Source organism: Necator americanus, chromosome III (genome assembly GCF_031761385.1).
Source record: "Necator americanus strain Aroian chromosome III, whole genome shotgun sequence".
NCBI lineage: Eukaryota > Metazoa > Nematoda > Chromadorea > Rhabditida > Ancylostomatidae > Necator > Necator americanus.
This window is the reverse complement of record NC_087373.1, coordinates 41,156,219-41,180,154: the sequence shown is the minus strand read 5'-3', so window position 1 is coordinate 41,180,154 and position 23,936 is coordinate 41,156,219. Positions and strand designations below refer to the sequence as shown.

Sequence of the window (23,936 nt, the reverse complement as noted above, 5' to 3'; positions counted from 1 at the left end):
AGTCATATATGGATGCGGAATAACACATCAGGAGACGGTAACACGGTAAAACAGATTGCAAACGGTTAGGTGTTGGGTATTGTCTTCGGAGGGTCCTTAGGTTAAGTGGATAAAGGATAAAGTGTCTGGCGTTAACCAATCCTCTTGGAATGCGCCCCCACGTTCACTTCAATTCAGAATCGTTTGAGGTTTACGAACGTGTAACTGGCCCATACAATGACTTGCGGTAGCTGGCCGATGTGTCAACTCAGCGTTTTTATCCTCCTCCCTAGACAAGTCTGGTACCAATTTATCCCAGGAGGATGAAAGGCTTGGTGAGCACTAAGGTGGGTTCGAACTTCCGATCGAACATGCAAGTAAAACCTCTAACTGCTACACTACACTCGCCCCAGGTTCTTAGGTTACGAAAAAAAATTAAACTGGTCATTTTTAGAAGCAAGCGACGATTACAACATATAAAAATGCCCTGCATAGGAACCAAGTTCCCATGATGACAAGTGCATTGCCCTTGCTTAAATTTAGTTGCTTCAGCAACAGAACTCATTTTAAAAAAGAGTGATTCCAGCAGAAATGAGCATGTCTTATCCGTGCGCTATGACTAAAATTATAAAGATAGATTGCAGATAGTAGGAAAATTAAAAAAGAAAAGAACGGGTAATGAGTCCAAACTAAAAAAAACAGGTGAGTGTGCTTCCAATATCATCCCTTTATGAAGGAAACAAGTTAAAAAAAAGTTGTCGTTTACTCAGCTTTGAATTTTAAACCTCTCTCTTTTTGCTTCCAACCCTAGCTCTTGTAAAATGAAAAAATGGAAGAACTATTGCACACTGTGCAGTGTGCAATTTTCGAAGACAGTGGAAATCTCGTACCTACATGATTTGAGGTATCTAAATGTTCTAAATAACCATCCTATTTAAAAAAGTAATAATTCTCACATATCGAACAGGAGATGGCGCTGATTTGTAAGCGTCATGAGCTCTGACGATCAAAGCCAAAAGCGGCAACGGTGGACTTGGCTGTTCGTCACCGCGATGACATTTCGTCTTTGACGACAATCGACCACGTCTTCCGGAGAGGGAACCGTGCCGAACAACTGGAAATTTCATGGATGACGACGACACGAAGAAACAAAAAAATGAATCAGATTGCAAGCTGATGGATCAACAACATTTTTAGGGTGGTTTTTAGAGTGGATGGTGTTGGATTGAACATAGTTAGTGCTGCAGTAGTGTCCAAACTGAAACTGAAAACTCTCCGGTTCTTCGTTTGTCCCGTCGCTTCTCATGAAGAATAAAAGTAGCTATTGGGAAAGAGTATCCTATTGATGGACGAGTAAGAAAAATTGCTTCAAAAGCCCATGCAAAAAAAAGAGGCAAAAGTTGAGGTAAGAAAGTCTCTGAGGAACATACACAAAGGTCCTTATGTGTTAATTCAATCTTAGCAAGAAATAATCCAACTCATATGGTCCTTTGAGGGATTAAGAAAGAAAGTTAAGTAGATCTCTTTAGCTCCACATATTTACCACGCATCACTCACTTTCCTTCACCATTCCAACATTGAGGCACTTTTGAAATCGACATGCTTGACATCTGGAACGATATCGCTTCTCAATCGGGCAGTTACGATTTCCGGCACATGCGTACTTCGAAGCTTTTTGGACAGTACGCTGAAAAAATAAAGTGCAGATTTAAATAGATCTTTGGCGACTCAAGCCTAATTATCTAGGATATTTGTACTCACAGCATTGATATGCTACACTACCTTGAAGAATCCTTTGCACCCTTCGCATGTTCGAGCACCGTAGTGGAAACAAACAGCTCGATCTCCACAAACTGCACAAACCTTCTCCGCCTCTTCATCTACAGAGGAACTTGCTGTAGATGCCGTCGGAAAATCGAAAGTTTGTGGCAGCATGCTGAAACTATGCAGGTTTATTGTAAATGACAGACAGATTTAACTCAATAATTTTATTGATGACATTGTTATACTTTGGAAGAATTAACTTGAGTCTCACAAGTACTAAGTTGTTAACTTACCATTACTATGACAGTTGCAAATAGAAGAGATCACAGCGTTGTGGGAGGTTAAGAGTAGGTTAAAATTAGTCGGCTGGAACGACCCAAATCGGAAATTGTTGGACCACGGATTTGTTCGGAGGGTCCAACATTAAAAAATCTTAGCATACAATTTAGAACGAAAAGTAACACGCTGCAAAAAGCATGGATTTTAGTTACTCTCAATAGGAATAACGACAACTAGGTGAGGGATTTGTTTGTCTATACATAGAACAGACCATCCTGCAGGCTACCTACAAATGATTTCGAAAGTAGAAAGAAATGTGAGACTGGCACAGACAGCATATTTAAAATCAACAGAACTTTTTTTGTTTGTCGAAGAAAACCTGTAGGAGTTAACAATTATTGTTATCCGAATGACTCAGTCTAAATAACAGTATAACACGAACTAATCACGAACTATTTTCATAAATGTAAGGAAAAAATCAGGATGAGCCTAACCATTTCTATTGTGTTCCCTACCAATTTGGAAATTAGATATTTAATGTTTTCAAGGCGTTAGAAATGCACACACTTTTATGACGTATAAGTTGCACTTTTAGACAACTCTTGGTGAGATGTATATATTTATCTCACTTGACGAGAAATACCTCTCTTTTCCTTCGGAACTGCACCTGGACACAGTCTTTATACAGTGTGTAACCTCTCTTTTCCTTCGGAACTGCACCTGGACACAGTCTTTATACAGTGTGTAACGAAATAACACCTTCGCCTCTAAGACACTTAATTTCGGTGTTCAGGAACCAATTGATGCAGAAGGGGACTTATCGTTCCCGAAAACATTGGGCTACACGTTTCGTCTGATATCGACTTCAATTTTGCAGGATATTTTTCCGTTGGAAAATGATCTTTTTTTAAACAGTCATAGAGATAGCCGTATTATAAAATTCCTATATCCTACTCGATGAGCTATCTCGTTTCTTTGTTTCTTGAACATATTCAATTTTTGTCATAATGTAAGAAAACAGTGAAAAGGTTGACTTGATGGTCACGAAAAAGGCCAAATCAAAGTTTTCAATTAACTCAATTCAATTAATAATAATTAATTAATAATTAGTCAAATAACTTGAACCGAGCGATGGCGCGACTACAGAAGAAACAATCAAAATCCAAGAATGGCTAACAGCTCTGTGCACGGCGTGAGCGCTTTTGAATATAAGGAATCTTTCGACTGTGAGAAACACCAAGCAGAAAGGGATAAGAAAGCCGTCCTACGAGCAGCGTCAAATTCTATTAGCGGTGCAAAAATGATTCGGAACGGTAGAAGCTTGATACTTCATCTAGACGGTGTGGTGGGGCTTATCAGATGAATAGCCAGAAGATAATCAGCAAAAGAAGGAAGCTCCTCCTTGCCTGTTAAAATCCTAATGAAGTCGATTAAAAGGCTCGAATTGCAGAAGTTCCTAGGACAACAGAAAATCTGATCGTGATGGTCCAGAAATGTTCACTGCCACGACACGAAATAAGAAAATTTAGATGGTCTGAAAACTTCTTCATTTATATGCTTACTGCGTTTACAAAATTGTTGGCCATTCTTTCATTGTGAGTCAACTTTTTTGCAATCTCGCTGCTGTTCAATCTAATTTATTGTGAAGCTTGAACTAAGTCTTCTCCGTTATCATTAAAAGCTCGGTTCAACTCCATTCTCTTAAGACAATGAAAAGGAAGCAGTTGGGAAGAAAACATAAAACTAAATATACAAGAAGATCTCTCATCGAGATACGATCTAAAGCAAAACTTTTCTTCCGCTGCACTTGGGAAAGGGTCATTTTTTCAGAAGACACCATTTTTTCAGATTGTAATATCGAAATTCATACCAGAGGAAATTGCAATGTTAAACTGTCAGGAAGGTAGACTCCCCTATTGTATAAACTACCCCTGTAAATAGAAAAGAATCTGCTAGAGTTTTGAGAGATTTGTTGTCTACTATAGACCTATACAGAAACTTCTGAAGAAACCAAAAAAAAAAGGAAAAAAATTGTTTGTTGATAGTCCAATTTAAGCAAATTTGTTTCTTTCTCAAATACTCTGATCCGAAACTAATATGTGAAGGATTTTTAACTCAATTCCCAGTACTTACGCTAGTAGATAGATATACCAAATAATAAAGCTGATCACAAGAGATGACATTTCAAATGACAATTCTGGGTCTTTGAGATTGGTGAATTAGGTTCAGGACAAAACGCTTAAGGAAAATTCGGAAAGAAATAATGAAACAAACATCCACTCCTTACCAATGACCGAATCTGAGCAAGTGCTGTGCACTGAAAACTGTCGCCGACGGCGATGGCGATGGCGGCGGCTGCAGGCCATGATGCGGGGATGGTGTGCCCGCATGGCTGTTCGCCGAACTCGAACTGCAAACAACGGATAGTAGTTGATCTCGACAATCGGATCGATTCATGCTCAGCAGCCTGCTGCCCTGCATCCATCCCATCCGCCACCATCACCACAACACTTGCTCTACTCAACATTTAACTCGAGTAACCTCCACACGCAGATACTGAAAACAATCCTTCGTTCTACTCTCATTATCCTCAGTCTTTCCTTTCTATCGCGTTCTTTCTATTCGTTCGTCATCCTTGGATAGATTTGCAAGAAAGATAACATGTCCTGTGCCAAAGAGTAAACTATAGCTGCTCTACCTGCATCTGTTAAACGTCCTTCCTGAAGGATCAGGCACTCACCTGCTACCGTACTCCTGCCAAGACTCTGGGTTTGTAGTAGTCTAGGTTCCAGCCAGTGCTACTTTAGAAAAACTGTCCAAAGCTACAGCTGACAAGGGTTGAGCAAGCAAATGTTTACAGTGATAACTGTTTATAATGAGCTGACAAAAATTAACTGGTGCAAAATACAAAGAGAAGCTGCAGAAGTCAATGTGAGTCGAAATAAGGAGAAAAGCTTCAGAATCAGTCTGGAAGAAAGAAGACTTTTTTACGAGAATAGATGTCTGCGGTCGTCGAATTTTTTTTTCAGCGGATGATAAAAAGGAGGACGCTGTGTGTTAGCCTTCCACAAAAGCAAATTATCGTTGCTGAATTACCTATCTAACACCTAAATTATGCTAAATATAATTTAATTTTGAACCGCAATTCTCTTTCTTCTTTGATATCTCAAGAAATAATGTGGAAAATTTAGCTGAGGCGTCTTAAGTTTATCATTTGGATTAACCCGTGGTGAAACTCATTGTAACAAGACACTATCGTAAGCTTGTTTAGATATTGAATAGCTCTTTTGTAATCTTGCGTTTAGTTTAAGAGGACGGCGAAAGCTCATAGCAAAATTCACCTTAAAACAAAAAAACACGAATCAGGTTTTCGGATACATTGTTCAGAAAATCCATGCTAGTCTATCGGAGCTAACTTAGAAAACTACAAAGATTCCGCACTCCTGACGCAGATGGCGGGAATAAGAATAAAAATTCTTTTACTTGATTAGTCGTAGTCACGAACTGAAAGGTCCTCTTTGCCTCTGTAAAACGGATAACAGAAATGAGCAGAGATTGACTTACAACTGAAAGACAACTTTTTGTGGACGTTTTTAAGAGGAAAAGAAAAAATCCACGGAATGAAACAGGATTTTTGGTGACAAAACGCAGCTTTCGACGTCCAAAGTCTTGAATAACTAATTTTAAAACAAATGGGGTAGAACTTTGCTTATACTACTTCACTTTTGAATTTGAGTGAATTCCTCAAATTTTACAGTTACACCCTCCTCACTATCTTCTTTCGGTTTTCAAACTTTCGAGCACATAAATTCGTCTAATTAATGTCTAATTCACGTTTGCTTTCCTGTTAGCTATTAGCAAGATCAAGGACCAAGAACCACTGGAATTTCTTATTATCTTCGCATTTACCTCGTTGTTCCGTGGCTCCCTCGTCTCGAATCAGTGGCCACTTGGCTGAATTGTGGTTGCTGTCCGTAGAACAATGCTTGCGAAGCGAATGGATTCGGTTGCTGACCGAATGGACCCGGTTGCGGCGGCATGAAATCGCAAGGGATCCTAGAAGTACGGAGAATAATATTATTTTTCTTATTTATTTATGAGCTAGAATAGGAAATGAGATTAGCGCAGAGTTTTTCGGTGACCTGTCCCTGATCCATAGAGTCATTTAGGACAGGTCGAACCAGATTCTGCTAACTCAATCAGGTAATCTCGGATTGCACACATGCGGTCGCTTCAGATCACATCGTTAATTTGTCGCACCTGGCTAATCCTTTGCTAATACACGGGAAGCTGGATGATATTGACGTTGTGTCGGAAGCACTGGTACTACGAGTGAAGGTACGAGATAATGGGATTCTAAGCTTGAAGGAGAAATCACATAGCTGAATAAAACTTCCAGATGAAAAGCGATGCTTGAGTAAGTTACCGTATTCAGACAAGTGAAGTGCAGAGTCCCTACAACTGGGGAACAGTTACCAATCCCAGAAAAAGCGAACGGTTCTTTGTTGTAATCAATGCGTCCGAGTGCTCGATTCATTCAACAGAGCGCCGGAAGATGCGTGAATCATCGGCGAATTATGAATTGCGCGACGAAATACAGTACGAAGCGGACGGAAGAAGTGGAAAATCGAATGCAGCGAGATGACAGCGCACGATGGGGAGTTTTGGTGGAAGAATTGAGGAAGATTTAGAGGGAAATGTTTGAACGATTGGGGGTTTCAGGTAAGAAGTCTTATAAAATGATAACATTTCTTAGTGTTTGTACATTCTGAACACGAAAGAGCGCTTTGCGCTAGGGTAAAGAGCGAGAAATAAGAAAATATCTGGGAACTGTGAATATTTAGGAGAAAGAATGTCCAGGCACATTAAGCGTTCGAAAGCGTGACAACAAAAGCTAGAGGCTATTCGTAGTTAGTCTTGATGAAATTTCAATTCGAACAAACCAAGTTTCAGCATACTACGGCTGAAGAAATCTTTTTGATTCAAAAGATAGCAATAGTAGAAACAGAACAAACTCCAGAGCTACATATTTTGGAAATCTAGGACACAAGTTGCGTTACGTCATAATCCGCAGAAAAAAGGATCCAGGCAAGGTTTGCTGCTGTGGAAAAAGCCGACTGAATTCCCCACATAAATATTAAATATATTTGACCATCAAACAAAGTCCACAATACTATATATCTATATCGTTTAACATATCATTCCTGATATTGTGGGAATAAAGGGTGCTAACGGAAATACCAAACGCAGTAGTGATTCTTACTGTATGCACACACTAACAACAAGTATAAATAGCGCATGAAGAGAAGGTCTAAACAAGGCTTTGCGCTACTCAAAGCAGTGATTGACACAAGGTTAGTTGCGCTTGAATTACCATTTTCTAAGGCTTTCCGCTATCTTCGAAATTTCTGCAGTTGACCTATTAAGTTCTATACAGAGGAGTCAGTTTATTATTGTTCTTAAAAGTCAGAAAATTGTCAAAAATGTCGGCGCTATTTTTAGGAGAAAAAGATCAAAATGAAGATCCAGTCAGCCGTTCAACTTTCGTAAACGATCTTCTAAAATCATATAAAAACAAATTATTAGCTTGCACACCAGGAGCATATTTATATCATGAACGAAAAGACGATAAGTTTTCTATCTGTTTTTTATTTTTCCGATAAGTTTTTTTTTTATCTGTTTTTCATTTTTCAAGTTCTATTTGAAAAAGAACAAAATTATATAGCATCAGGCGTAGGCGGAAATTACACCAGATGAAACCAATAAAAGAACGAGCATAACAGAAAAACACTGATTGCAGGGCAAAGGAGCTAAAATGGCGTTTATTTCGTACCAGTTGTCCGGCACTCAATAAAGGATGACATTTGAAGAAAATGCCACGTGGCCAACACAACCACCATCACACGCATCTCCCTTTTAGGACGCCGGCAACTTTTGCTTCCGGCATACCATCCGGAAGGAGTGCAATAAAACTCATCTATATTTCTAAATCCTATATTGTCGGGCTACCTACCCCATGATGGACGGATGCAGGAATGCTGGACTCGGTCCCAATGGGTTGTACGGTTCGGTCTTGATCTGTAACTCGGTGTTCATGTCCATTCCCGATGTACCCTGAACAGAATCGGATATGCTCTGAATTCAGACTGCTCTTTCTGAAACCTAGGTATAAAAATGTTCACAATGCTTAGTACACTAATGATGACAACGAATTGGTTTCGCTAATCGATCAATCGTCCACAAATCGTCATTGTTGTTGTGAGAACAAAAAAAAAGGTCCGTTATCCTGAAAACTTTTAACGGTAGTTTGAAAGCCGAACGCATAGCGCAGAGAGGGCAACTATACGAAAATGTACAATTTGTGATGGACTTTCAAAGCGAACAATAAGTTTTTTTGCATCGAAATAGGGACCAAAATTAAAAACGCTATTTTTAGAATTGTGTACAACTTGTTACAATATAGGAAATCATTGGTTAATGGTAAGATAAGAACCCTGAATAGAGTTCGACAATCTCTACTAGCACTTCTTTTGCTACCAAATCATAAAGAATAATTTAGCTTTCTCTCTTGGAAAAAGATACCCAAAACAAGGTTAAGCGTAATTATTTTGATAATCTGTAAATGAAAAGTACCAACTATTAAATATACATATTTGTTCTCTTTTCATCAAGGTCACATGGCCCAGAAGTGCACTTAAACTATCAGATCTCGCATAAGCATCAGAAGAGGATATATTTTAATCGTACAGACTGAGTCTCCACTTCAATTCGAAGAAAGAGCAAAATGTAACAGGATGGAAGGCGACAAAAATTTTAGTAAAAAAAAGAGATAGCTAAGGAATGGAATGCTCTGCGAGATACTCTAAAGGCTGTGGAAAAACCTGCTCAAATGCCTAGTAGGATATCTAAAAGACATTTTTGATTTTTTCAAATTTTGAATTCTTCTGAATTTCACCCAATAATTCGAATTGAAGAACTGTCTGGACGACATAGGTTGTGGATGTGTCCGGTTGTACAGATATTTTGTTGGACGATATAACAAGAAGAGAGAGTAGTAGAGGAAGAGAAGACGTCGAATGACGAGAAAACCGGGAGCGGTCAAAAGTCCTCAGCTATAATCACAAGTGGGAGAACAAATTAGTGTGAAACAATGATTAATGGAAGCTAATCCGTGAAAACTACAGATCCAGCTGCCTTTGTAGAAAATTTGTTGGGACCAGAGAGGTGCACCTCTTTTTCAGTTTCGAGAGTGAAACAAAAAAAAACTTGTCTGATAACAGTCATAAACACATAACTTCTATCTTGAAATGCAGCTGATTCAGAGCATTTGTGATATGTAGGTTATGATATCGTTGAAATAGAAGCAAGAGAACAACCCCAGAATTCACTAATTTGCCGAAAACGTTCGAAGATGCTAAAAAAGTTTGCAATTTCTAGAAAATTGGTCCAGAATTTGTGTTGCTTAAAAAATTCAGCTTACGCTGAAAAGGCAAGATCTCATGAATAATGTTTAACAACAAGTTCTTTTTCAAACTCTGAAGGAATTAGATCGCTCTGCACTTTTATAATGTCTTGAACAACAATGAGAATAAAGGTGATTTTCACAGAGATTCAAAATCACATTAAGGAACACCTAAATGACTTTAGATGTCAATCGCCTGATTTCTTCATCATAATAAGGAATAAGGAGAAAAATAAGAGGAGTAAACAAGCTGAAGTTGATAAAAAATTTGAAGTTATGAAGTTGAATTACCACATTAGTACTAGTTCTTAACAGTTATAGAATTCAGTTTTTCCCGCTGATCAGTTTCTGAAGATAGTTTCGAAAAAAAGCCACCTAAACGTGAGCTAAGACAAAATGTGAAGTAGAGCACCACTGGAAAGTCGCTGATTCATTCCAGGTAGAAATCTAAATTAAATGAAAAGAAGTACTAGTTCTCCTCAACCAAGGATTGACAGTTAATTATCCATTGTGTTTCCTGCAGTATTAGAGGCCAGATAACAAAAGTGCCATTTCTTTTTTTTTCTGCGGGAATAAATTGTAGGATTAACAGTGTTTATGTTCCATTTACGTAGCGAGAAGGGCACCGCGTGATTTCTATTAAGAGTAGGAGCTGTTGTTTGATTGAACTGTGAAGTAATCGGCTAGCTACTGAACATTTAGCATTATCAATGACTGTACACCTGAATGCACTTCTTCCCCTGATGTAAAATTTCCGACCAAAGCAAATAAAAAAATCAAGTCCACCCGTTCTGTATGTGCAAGAGCCATTATCAATTGAACAGGAACGCGCTGACTATATCTAAGAATACTGCTGTCGTCAGCAGATTAACGCAATCTCGGCTGGATTACTGCGACGACAGACAATAGGTGATGGCTAATGGATAACTGGCAAGACGATGTGCGCAAGCGCGGCGAGCTCAAAACACGCGACATCATTGCGACGACGGCAAGTGCAGGCATACGGTATATGACGTCATCGATAATATTACGGTAACTCCCTTGAATGCTGCGAAATTTGATCGGAGACTCTTCCGACATGTACCACATTGATGGGCGAGGGCCATGGAAAACTGTTATGTAGCAATTGGAAAGTTCGACTTTCAATGAGCCTCGACATAGTTGGATGTCGTATTGATTTTGATAAGCTGTACACGAGTTTGTTAATAAATTTTATTGGCTATAGTTTAGGGAGAATCGCGTTCTTCACAGCCTGAAATTGGCGATTCAGTTTACAATTTAAACGACCAAACCTCTCCACAACTAAACTAATGAACTCTGTGGAGATTTTTTGTCGTTTAAATTGTAAATTGAATCGCCCATTTCAGGCACTGAAGAAGGCGATTCTGCTGAAGCGTTATGTGGCATTGCTAGACTGATACGGAACTCACGAGGTCTTGAGTGTTTGAGGAAAAAAAAACTTGGTGCAGCACGTTCAGTGTCGCCACGAACGATCCACGACAGAGGTCACTGTTGCTGTCCTACCGCTGATCCTTTTTTTTCTTGCATAGAGTTCATCATAGCCAAACAAATAAAAGTTGTTCCGCTTCAATGAAGAAATGAACGTACTATGCAGTTTTACTGATGGAAGGTGGAGTTCACTATCGGTTTATGAGAAGAAAGAATAAACCTTACTACTTGGGAAAGTTCTCGAAATTCAGATAAAAAACAGTCGTAGTAAGGTACCTCGTATAATTTGTCCACAAAGTTTCAAATATTACAAGAAATCTTGAAAAGTCATTTCGAAGTTTTCGCATAAATTAATGTCGTGTATCAAACTTGAAGGCAATTATTATTGCCTTTCAGAGGACATTCTCTTGCTTGGAAGGTAACTCTATCCCCCTTTGGAAGAAAGGGGATTCTTAAGCAGTTTCAAAATGGGAACGCTCGAAGATAATGTGCAAGGGCTAAGAACTTGTTGATGGACTAACTATTTCTACAGTACGCTCTGCACCTCCTATTGGCTATTTTCTGGCAGACCGAAGCAGTGTCAAAATGCGCTTTTTGGAGAGTTTTTGATTGAATTTGCAGCATAAATCGAAGATTCCCAAAGGAGAGAAAATTCAAAAACACAAAACAGGAAGAGAGAAAATAAACAGTCATCTACAAGAGACGTGCGACATATACAGGGAAAACTGAAAGGAAACTGCAGAACGTTTATAAGAAGGAAGGTTCAGAAAAAAATAGACAAGAGAAAAGGAAAACAGAAAATAAACTAGTAAATACAGGGAATAGGGAAATCAAAATAAACGTTCATCCATAAGAGGCTGACAGCTCTATAGTTCTTTAAGTTCCTTTGAAACGATTACTGTATAGAAGACACTTGATGTTTGTGTTTGTTTGAAAATTTGTCGTCTGTGAAACACAAAAAAACATTGTTGTCGAAAAAGAAATCGAAAAATCACATTAGCTTCTTATTGTCGAAAATGATGAGAAGCTAATGTGATTAACTCATCAAATGAAATCTTGAAAATTCTTATTGAAAAGGATTAACGTAGCAATTCGAATAATAAACAGACGGAAGAATTACTGGCGCCAGCTCGACCAGTTCGAAGATCAAGGGGAGTCAAGGTAATCAAGGTAATGGTCAACGATGGAGCAACAGTGAATTGGAAACGTTACTTCATATTCCATCTAATGGTGATCAAACTTTCTGTAGTTTACCGAGAAGTTATAGAAAGGTCTTTCGAAAGAAGATTCGGAAGTCATGGTAGACCCAAATTACAACGTTTTTCCTAGTCACGTTCTTTAAGAGGTTCTAAAAGTTTCATTGATTTTGTCCAACGGAATGTTTAGTTCTCTTTCAGAGATTCTCATGGGAAAGAGGCAATTGATGGGATAATGCAACGCGTCTCTCTTCAAAAGACTAAAATTAGATAGAAATGCAGAGTCATAAGTGAATGCGAGTTCCGACGTGATTACGGTAGTCGCAAAACCTGGTTCAGTACTAGTGGAAATTGACAATCAAAAAGTCTTCAGCATAGAAGCGAAAATATCGCGGTATTGTTCGCTTACCTGCGTGGCTGGCTCGTGTGCTGTGTCGTCGAAACGACTGCTTTGTTCCTGAAACAACGCGAAACTGAGGCCGATCAGTAAGGGGAGACAACAGTCGATAAATCGATTGAAGCGATCCAAAATCGGTTTGCTTCCTGCATATGTTGTAGGCAACGAGGTAGCTATCGGAATCAATGTGGAAAAGTGCGTAAATAGCCAGAGAAGACAGGAAATCAGAAAAAGAGGATCATATGAAGTAAAAAAAAAGCAACAAAGAAAAAGGAGAGAGAAGAAAACGAAATCTCATAAACTATTCAAAATATTCATCTAGATTTGGAAGAAACAAGATGTCAAAGAACAACTAGTAGAAAGAAGACGGACATGAAAGGCACACTGAAAAATGGCTAAAGTTAATGAAATGCCACTTAAATTATACACTGCTAAAATTATTATTATTATTATTATTATTATTATTATTATTATTATTGCGACTATTATTATGACCACTACTATCGTTTATTCTGACTTCAAATCGGCCTGCACGAATTAAATATTTCAAAAGTAGAATTAAATTGCTTGTTTCCTGTTTAAGAAAAAGAAAGACCAAGAAAATGAATTACATGCCTGAATTTAAAGTGGTTTTTAAGGATGTGCTTGGAAAGATATCGAGGCTTGGCAAGAAGGGAGGAGTTTGACGGGATATCCACAGCATCAAATACCTCGAACCATTCTCAAGACTTTGATGGAGACTAGGTTACCGAAACACCAGATCACTAGTACAGTTTTACCAAAACCTCGCAACAACAAAGCATAAATTCTATTTTGGAAGAGTTCCAAACCGCCCAGATACAGTCTAAGTGCAGCATTATGATCAGTAAGGCCAGTTATAGATACCTGAACGATGAACTGAAAAACTTACCATTTTCTTCGCCGAAAAGATTAAAAAGGCTATCATTCACTCAGAAACTAATCTAGTTATCAAAAGAAAGTTTCAAATTATAGAGCCTTCCACTGTTATTTATTTTATATGATGTTTTATATGATTTTCCCTACTAAAACCACAGATCGATTTCTCCATGGTGGATTTATAGTGAGTCTGACCGGAAACTTAGCTGCCTAGTCAATAATCAAACTAAATAATCAATTAGAGAATGGGTAGTCGTGTAGGTGGGCAATCAACAAGTAATCATAGATTTGAAGAAGGGTGCTTATACGAGTAAATGTTTCTGACACATTCCACTTACCAGCAGCTAACTAATTAAATTCTATAATTATTCTGATATAACACAATCAAATCTATTTTTAAATGGAACTAGACGGTTATCTTCTACAAAATTCATTACGCTACAACACTTTACAAAATCCAAAAAGATGGCGAAGTAAACATGTGGGTAGCTTGGGTTCAGTGCGAATTGTGTAGATATGCAGCATGAAAACAACCAATGTAATTGATGATATACTAATCAAGCTAGGCTCAGTAATTGTAACTGGGATACAAGATGACGGTTACAACTTCAAAACGCGTCAGTTGACTGCGTTGGAAATTTCAATCAAGCAATGACCAATATTATAATTACTATACTTACGAAGAAAAAAGAAAAAGAAATGTAGAATAGAAAAAAGGAGGACAAATGATGCTGAGAACACGAGAAGTTCTCGATGAAGGTTTTCAGTATTACATTTAAGGTTAACGAATGTTGTTCCTAAAGATAGCATGGATATTCCATCACTACAGGACTGTATGTAATATGTGAGAAGGAGGATACTGAAAAATGGTTCATTGTGGGAGAAAAATTGTGTTTCCTACTACTGCCGATCCCTAACTGGCGATCTGCGATATCGTGCTCAGAATGAAATCGTAAAGAAGAACTTCACCAATTGAATGCTAAAGAACGCCCAGAATTCTCAGCTACAAAAGCAAGCAGCGAATGCAGCGCGCGCGATATCTTGCGCAAAATCGCGGTTCCACCATGTAAATTTGAGGCAAAAAACCGCCCATCAAGTGCGACGTGAGAAAGTGCTTGTGGTATTTTGTTGGTCGAGTGGCGACAAGCTCAAAAAAAAAAAACTGCGTAGAGTTGCCTCAAAATCGCTCGAATGCGTGGAGAATGTGACGAGCAACAGGAAAAGAATACAAAAGGCTACGAGGAACCTATTCGTTTTTATGATGAACGGGGACCAGATCAGAGGGAGAATATCTGTCACTGTTTTTTTTTTGCACCTTTATACAATACATTTTATCATGCTATAGACCGCTGGGATCCAAATAAAATACTAGAATACTAGGTTGACAAATAGCCATAAGGGGAGGTTCAGTTATCACAATCACAGCAACACTTTCTCCCTTGTAAGATTACAAAGAAGACAGAAGAAAAAAACGATGTGATCGCCAAAAGATCAGCAGATGTGGCAAAGTGCTTTATAAAGGAGGACCACACGTCTCCTTCACAGGCGTGCAAGAGTTCTAACACACTAACACAATGTCGTCTACTGTTCTTGGTTTTTTTTAACGAAACTGCACATTGGCTAGGGGATACCTTCAAGAAGTAAAGCCACAGAAATATGTGGTGCTTTCAGTAACGTCGCACTAAAGTTTGGATTTTTGTTTCCATTTTTGCAGATCACTTGATTGATCATAGATGTAGGAGCCTATGTATGAGAAAATTTTCTTGAGGATGAAGTGTCAGCCGTAGTGCACTGCCATAATCGTAATATAAAAATAAAGTTAGACAGTATCAGTATCACAAAAAATCGTTGCAGATTCATAACAACGCATTACGATGGAGCTAGCATATGTGGAGATATTTCGCATTTGTACTCAAAAAAGTGAGCAAAAACACCAACACATAAAAATTACGAGGAAAACCGTAGTTTACAAATCAAGCTGGTTCTACGATAGTTAACAAATGGAGCTTGCTTATTCTCTTCAAAACTCACACTTCAAAAAAGCCGGATCAACTTGCACATACAGATATCTTCCAGAGATCATCATTCATTTACTCACAAATTTCGGATGTTAAGAGACTCGGAATGGATAGATTTTGTTATGCATTTTGCCAACCTTAGCCGAAGTAAACTCAACACTGAAGACGGCAGCTGGAATCAAGGCCACAAACAGGTCACTCCGACCAGAAATTGCATCCCTCTCGGGTCTCTCACTCTTTCTTTTTTGGCTTCATGAGGGCCGTGCAGCATACATGTTATTGTATTTGTCACCGGTTTGACATTAATGGCTGATAGTTTGTTGCGCGACTTGAGCAAAGGGACAAAATTGAACCTTTCATTTTGTTAATCAATCCTCCTTAGAAATGGACTTTGGAAAATTTATCTGAGCGAACCTGAGCGAACTGTTAGCAATTGCATTTTTTCTCGTTTCAACTTTCAGCAGGATTTTCAGAAGACGCTGTACGACAAAATAGGACCCATAAAATGGTTAGAGTCCACTTACAATGGAACGTATTCGTGAAATGTTCTTAAAGTTCTAGAAGACGACAGAACCCACGCAAAATACTGAAACCGAAAACCGCTCATAGCAGAGTCGGTGGAACATTCAGTAAATGTGAAAAAGGTGGAAAATCCATCGAAAGTTGAGTATATCAACAATGTATTGATTCCTCAACAGCCACAATGATTTCTATGAAATAAGAACACCATCAAAAGTGAGATTTCTTTGGCTTTTGGCTTGGAAGCCCAAAGATACCAGGAGAAATTTGGACATTTTGAAGCAGATAGTGGAGAAGTGGAAAAAAAATCGAGAATCGCTAAAGAGTTACTCAAGTGAATAGAAAGAAAATGACAAAGAAAATGTTTGTCATATAAGATTCAAACATTACGACCCATGATTTTGTCGTTTCTAAAAAAAAAATCACGCAACAGTGAGGTCTGTGAAGATTACCTCACGAAGTGCACTCGCGTTTATACCGCAGAAAATATCTTGGACTTCAATTTTAGATCAGATTCTTTTTTTGAAAATTCCCTAATAATGTTTTTAGAAAGTAAAAAAGGAATCTTTGTTTTTCAGATTGCAGTTGCCTACTTTCGCAGTAAAATTTCAAGCCAAATTCTATCCATAGATCTGGTGAGTCTCATCATGAGGTTGGACTCTGCGAAAACAGCCGTAAAAATCGCTTGTGAACGGAATGCTATGATTACACTTTTTTCGAATACTCCCAAATTAAGCTTTTCATTAACTTTTTTATTTTTACATTTTTATTAATTTACCTTTTTATTTATTTTATCTTAATTTATTTTTAGTATTGGTAAGTAAGGTAGTTACACGGAAATGTTTTTGAGTTAGACTCAGTTTCCTCAGTAAAATTTCAGAAATCAATGTTTCAAATTTGAAAATTGAAAACTCTCGAGTAATCCTTGTTTCTGCTAAGTAGCTTCTAGAGGAAGGTTGACTATAACAATGTAATTTTCTCTTGGGACATAGTGAGCCTATCACAAACATTCGCTCAGTTCTCCTGAGCTACTATTAATTGTAATCTGAAGATTCAGTCCCTACAATCTCTCTAAAAAAACCAAATACTAGCCTGAAATTGCTCGAGGATCTATATGTATATATCCATATGTATATAAATATGCTTCAAGCGGTCTCTATCGAACGTTCGGTGACCCTTTAAAGAACAAAAGCTAAGCTTTGAAAAATCATTGTAAAAAAAAGATGAACAGCTACAATGGTTGCAACCAACTGATTGACAAATTTTAACTTTCTATGAAATCAAGAAAAAACCCTAGTTAACCACCTAATTAGCCCTTGTTTCGTTCTAACTAATCAATTCGAAATTTGTTAGAACTGGATTAGTACTGAGCTGTAAGCTAAGTACTAATGCAGTACCGAAAGCACATGACCTGGTATTCGGCAGTAAGAGAACAGATGCTGTTGAATGATGCTGAATCATCAACGTCGACAGTATTAACAGAAATGCGGGCATTTTTAGGTGGTCGATACGCGAAGAATTTTTGAAGAAAAGGGAAACGTTCCCGAAAATTCGACAAAACGTGTTTAAATTGGGCTGAGTTAAGTAAGAGTCGAAAGACCGACCTTCAACAAGAGCAAACATTCGGAAGGACGTCTCGTGATTTGTCCCAACATGTCCGACGAAAAGAGCCCGATGAGCGGCATTTCGGTCGGCAGGATCCCCGCCGACCGAAGCTGAAGAGGCGTGGCTGGCTGGTAGCTCGGCTACCGTATATGATTCACGCGACACCAGTGGTGCACGCAGGCCCGCGCGCCCACGTCTCGCCAAAGATTTGAACGCTGGATTCACGTACGGCTGGTGCTTTTCAAAAGAAACTGACGTATATCATCGATATCGTCTTCGATAAAGTCTAGTAAATTAAAGTACCGTATATGGATTCTCTAGATCTACCATTAAGTTCTCTACTATCAAGGTTTCTTAAAATAATATTTCGGAACTAAATTAAAGTAAATGGTTTAGAAATAGTGGTGAAATCAGCAGAAAATTCTAACAAACGTGTTTTTATGCAGGACGTTGTTACTGGAAAAAAACCACAGGTCTTAGTACCTAAGTTTCTGAAAGGTTCTGAATTGAAATGTTCAAGTATGAAGAAATCTCGATATAGACAGCACGAGAATTACTTAACTATCAAATACAGTTTTTCTTCCCCCAAATAATGTAGAAAATGTCAGAACATGTACGAATGGTTCTGGCCCTACATTCGTATATATTTCTCAAGTGGCTCTGCTTTTAACGGGTCCAAAAATAACACAATATTACTTGCTTGAGGATCTCAACAGATGACTTCAGAATATTTTCCTGACTGATGTTACATCGAAACGATAAACGGATTAAAAATCGAACTACTAGGCATCTAACCGAAATGCTCGAGATGCTACACTTGTATGCTCGAGATGAGTATGATAGAGCGATCGTTCTCAGTTCAGTGCAGAAGTAGCGCGCATTGCATCGAAATGGCAGACTAGCTGAATCTTCTGCGCTTACGTTAATATGTATTTCAAACATATGTCCTTTTATAAGAATCTTCGCAAAATTTCAGAACTAACTCAAGATTTAATAATAATTACGGAAAATATTCGAAGCATTGTTAGAGGGGAAAAAGAGAACAGAATAGTTCTTCTTAGCTATCTCAATCATTGTAACGAATTTGATCTGGGACGAACTTTTCGATAGAAACTGACTTTACATTTCGGTAGGAATTCGCTTGCACACTATAGATGTGACACCCTAAGTAAGTAAATAAAGGCACTATAAGTCTGTCACTATAAATCAACTCTCAGACCAATACGAAGTAACGTGACAAGATTTTGAATTATGACTAAAATTAAACACACTTTCGAACTTGTTTCCAGTCAACACCTACGTACATTCAAGGTAAAATAGGACTGATCACAAAGATCACAAAAAAGAACATTAAGCTTCAGTTTCGAGCAGTGGTACCTACTTGTTCTCCTCCACTTATTCAAAACACAACGGCGTTGGCTAGTCACGTCGCTATCTGATGGTGTAATCGAGAGGGTTTTTGTGGTTAATGTGGAAAAACCAACATTCGACGACTCAAAATATTCGTAGAAGCGGGAGAGAATGAGAAATACTGGAAATCGGTACGCAACAAATTTTGGCTGAAAAAAGTTGGTGTGAAAGCTATGGAACTGTAGCGAATAAACTACCAACTGTACAAAGGTTCAATCATGTGAAATATTATATTTTCTGACAAGTTTTTGCATTGCAAGGATTTCGGCAGCTTGGAATGAGGTTTTGTGACTAGCAACATTTAAAAAGAGAAAAAATTGAACTGAGTAATTTAATCAATTTTAGCATGCTTAGCTGCCTTGGTCTAATGTAAATTAGGCGGACAAAAATGATCATCTTGGTGTATATGCGAAACCGCAATAACTAAAAAAGAAACAAAACTTGAAAGTATTATAGGTTTTCCTGACGGGAAGAAGAACCATGTTTTTAAAATTGACATATTTTTTGCTCTAAACTGGGCATCGCTGGAAAATTTTGATGCGAAAAAAGCCAGTTCCACCCTTTTCCTCAAATTTTTTTACTTCTATTCCTCGCAGAAAGTGTGGCTATCCTGACATGGCAATTGCACAATTGCGGAATTCTCTCGATATGGATAGAAATGTCATAGATAATATTACTATCACTTGCACTTGTAGGCGGCAGAAAAACGAAAATTTAAAAAAAGCATGTCTAGAAAATTGTTACCATCAGATCTTAACAAAAACAAGCACGAGCTTAGCGAGCAGGAATACAGAACTGCTTATCCGAACGATTTTACAGATGGCAAGAGGGAGCAGTGCTTAGCAGTAGCATTTATGTCATACTAGGACATCTCATACTAATTTGGATAATCAGCTGAATCATCGCAGTAAAACAGTGCCTTGTTCGAGTGTCTGTTTCAAACAAAATCGCATCAATACCTATTCATTCACGAACGATGGCCACGTATCATTGCGTATCTCTCGGTCTGGCTGTGTGTGCATGTGCGTAGTGTTTTTGCTGGCGATGAGTTGCTCACCATTGCCGTGTTGGTGTTTTTTCGTCGGCTCGGTCAGCGAACCACTTTTTTGTGTGCGTATGAGGGGCTCACGCCAAAAAGCACTGAGTAATCAGCCGACCAGCGAATGTGGTCAGCCGTAGCCGAAGTGGCACGGGTTCATCAGCCACCGACACCCGAAAGCTGGACGTCATTTGAATGATGGCGTGAGAAAAAAGTAGAATCAAATGAAAAGCGAAAGATGAACTGCAGCGTAATGAAGGGATTACGAGTTACTACACAATTAGACACTGTAGAGCGGTTCTCAGAACACCACTGAAACCTTTAGCACTGAGTCGGCTGCCTATTGATATAATAAGTACTTTTACAATACTATACTTTGCTAGATTGTGCTGCAACTTACGGATGCAGCTAACCAGGAAGTACTGGCTATTCTCGGTACTACAACATTGTACAATTGATTTAACATTGGTTTCCGAAGATCTTGAATTCTTTAACTATGCCCGAATCGGAGTCCACGCCCATCAATTACTTCTGTACGAGCACGGATGCTCACGTGACTCCTCTTACTATAAAGATATACCTAGTAGCAGAACTCAACGTTACGGAATATTACATAATTGCTTGAGCAAGTCCAAGCTGACTACTACTTAGGTAACACTGAATGAGCGCAGATTTAATTTTTGACTTCAAAAAATCGCAAAAATGTAAGCCATAGCCTTGTAAGTTTAACGGTAAATAGATGAGATTCATTAGTATGGGTGAAAAAAAGAGATATTAAGATGGATTCTATCTAGGTGATGGACGACGACAATTTTTAATGAAGAGTGTGGACTTATCTTCTATATTTCGGACACCTAGAAAAAGTTAGTCTAAAATTAAAGTATATCACACAAACGATTAGAAAAGGAATTTTTGGAGAGAGAAGTGAGATTGGACTAGGTGTCCTTCAGAAACTAAAAGTTACTTACACAAATTACTAAATTACTGTAGAAAAGGGATATTAACCTTTGTCGGTACAGGTTCGGCTTTAAGGTTCTCATGATATTTACGTGCATATGAAGCAATAGTACATACAGGAAAATAGTTAAAACCGCTTTGATAGCACAGTTACGAAAAGTGTGCCCTCATTAGGGAACTCCAGCAATGGAAGAGATTTCATGGTTCAGTGAATTCATCAAAATAAGATACACTCACAATATGTATGCACATTTCAAGCAAGTCATGTATGTCTAAGAAGCCGTTTCGAATTTGCAACTAAAACCTAGTAATTATAGTGAGAAATACAGAACAAATACGATTAACACGAAAATATTTTCAGAACATCTGTAAATTGGGTAAAAGACGGTACGACAATTCCCATAAGCTAAAATTGTCGCCAGTGTCTTTACTACATATATGTGTATGTATGTATGTATGTATATATATATATATATATATATATATATATATATATATATATATATATATATACTGCCGTTCCACCGTTTTGTGTAACCTTTAAGGTCTGTATTCTTCCATGGAACAGATGCCTAGCTGCATATGTTAGACAAGAAGCAAGATTAAAATTAGCTAGTTCTCGAATCAAGCTCTACGAGTTTTTTATGATTGAAGGACTAGAGACTGCCCACGTTGGATCATCTCTTACCATGATAACCAGAGCTCAAGACAATCCTTTTATGTCAAAGCATGTACAACAACTATTTAATATTTAGTTCTAGAAGATTTATAGAACATAATCGGAGCATTATAGACGCCGACATAGAGTCGACAAGCGAAAGTGTCAGCGTAGAAACGTCAGAGTTATCGTGCAGCGGCGACCTAAGGGACCACAACTTTACTGAGAGTTACAGTTCTCAACTAAATGAGAAACTTGTCTCTAATCAAGCCCCTTCCTGAAAAACAAAAGAGCAAGTGATTGCAGTGGTAACGATTTTGGTATAGATCCGCAAAAAAAAAACTCCTAACAGCTGTTTGATACTCCGTAGAGGTGCAAAGACAACGATCCGACAAAAAAAAAACAGCGCAGGTTGAGGTGCACAAGAATAGCAAAGAAATCAAAAACCAAAAAATTCATGAAAAACAAAAACCAAAAGAAAGTAGAAAGTATGAGATAACTTCTTTGCGAGAGAAAATTACAACCAATGCCAATACCTAGCTTAATGAAAATTCTCCCATTCTCTCAGACCTGACCTGAATCTGCTGACAAAAAGTACCGAATTAAACAGGTTGTCAAGCAGAAAAAAAAAGAAATTATAGTAGAAAGTAATAAAAAAATCAGTTTGAGAAGTGAAATGATTACTAACACTAAATTCGAGAGATCAACCAATGCCCTTTTAGGGGATCCAGCTAGATTTCTGACTTATCCCTAACCAGGATTTAAGAAGGAAAGTTTCTTGGAGGTCTTTCTTACTAAAGGTTCTTCTATAATCTTTGATTTGATGTGTTTCTCAGATAATCGGATGAGATTATGTGAAGATACCTGGGGAACACATATGCTATACTTAGCGAATGAGCCTATTCAACGCTCGTTGTAGTTCCTAGGATATGATAGAATTATGTATGAAAGAGATAAATAAATTAAATATAAATATAAGCAGACAAATTAAATCCAACTTTTAATGAACATGGGAAGAAAACCATCCACAAATATCAAGAATCTGGTTAGGAATAGATCACAATCAATCCAAGCACTCTAAGCCTGGTCTAAGCTAAGAAGCCCCAAATGCAGTGCCGATGACAAGCCATAGAGTAGTGGGAATGCAATCGAAGCTGCTATACAGCGGTCGATTTGTCGTCAGATGGAGCACAAAAAGTGCACAGTTCAATTTCGAGAGAGATTTGTGCAAGTTTATGTACAAAATTTTGCTACAATGAAGAAAAAACAACATTTGGTGCAGCAATTCTGAACTCATCATAACGCTTTTGTGATAATAGTGAGATTCTCGAACATTCCTCAGAATCTTGTTCTGTATGAAACGAGACAACAACGAGGAATTATTGTCAGTAGTTTTTAATTGAACAAATCCGAGCAAAAACATAGAATATGAGTGCGTTTCTAATGCGTGTCAAACTATCCCATATAAAAAAAATACGGAACTAATTTTGTGCCGAAAGGTATCCTTAAACCGTCTACTCAGTTATTTTTCCATCACATTATTCAATAATAAATTGTTTGTGCGTCTGCTATTCCTTTGTTCTCGTTCTTGATCCTTTTTTTTTTGTTATGTTCGCCCACGTTCCCAACAGCCCTCAATAGTTCTCCAACCCTTTCATCCTGATGTTGTTTCTCATTAATTTCGACTTCCTTTCTCCGCTCCAGAAATTTCTCAATTATTACTTAATTTTGAGTCTTTAAATAATTTTCAAATCTTCAGCGTTGTAACAGATCGATGTTATTTTTCTCGTCTGCGTCAAACAAGTACACTACATTTTTCTTTGCACCTAATTTCTTCTAGGAGACTTTTCATTGAAAACAAAGTTCTTGCCACTTCCCACTCCACCATTTCTTCTAATTGTTCTTGCCGTACGTGTACTTTAAGATGAAATGAAGGATCGAATTTCATTTCTACATTTACCATCTTAACGTACACACTCTCCTCCTTTTCTTCCTCCTTTCCTCTTTTTCTTTCTACGACTCCATCACTTATAATCCATGCATCCATAATCTATGTATATATATATCGTCAAATTGTTGGCACCCCCACTTCTCCATTTTTTTCACAATATTTTTTTTTGTATTTCCACTATGGGCGGGTGTTGCGCAGTCAGTAAGAGGTGCATAATGAGAATGCAGGGTCGACGTTTGGAAACAACCTTAGCGCCAACCAAGCTTTTCGTCCCTAAGGTTTCATCTATAATAATGTCGGAATACATCCATAATAAATCTTATAGCTGCGAAATATGCAGCGCAACGAAATCTGAA

General features: G+C 38.0%; 1 protein-coding gene across 4 annotated transcripts in view; it reads right to left on the bottom strand.

The window, feature by feature from the left end:
- RB195_012505 (uncharacterized protein) overlaps positions 1 to 23,936 on the bottom strand; it is a gene marked incomplete at both ends in the record, with an annotated part of 54,418 nt that overhangs the window by 8,183 nt on the left and 22,299 nt on the right. For 2 of the 4 annotated variants that reach the window (XM_064194394.1, XM_064194393.1), the window contains 7 exons: positions 936 to 1,093; positions 1,537 to 1,666; positions 1,762 to 1,915; positions 4,310 to 4,432; positions 5,932 to 6,078; positions 8,036 to 8,136; positions 12,539 to 12,586. In XM_064194394.1, coding sequence (XP_064051976.1) covers positions 936 to 1,093; positions 1,537 to 1,666; positions 1,762 to 1,915; positions 4,310 to 4,432; positions 5,932 to 6,078; positions 8,036 to 8,136; positions 12,539 to 12,586 — 861 coding nt within the window. The remainder of the gene's footprint in view (positions 1 to 935; positions 1,094 to 1,536; positions 1,667 to 1,761; positions 1,916 to 4,309; positions 4,433 to 5,931; positions 6,079 to 8,035; positions 8,137 to 12,538; positions 12,587 to 23,936) is intronic. The other 2 variants (XM_064194395.1, XM_064194396.1) reach the window with 2 other exon arrangements.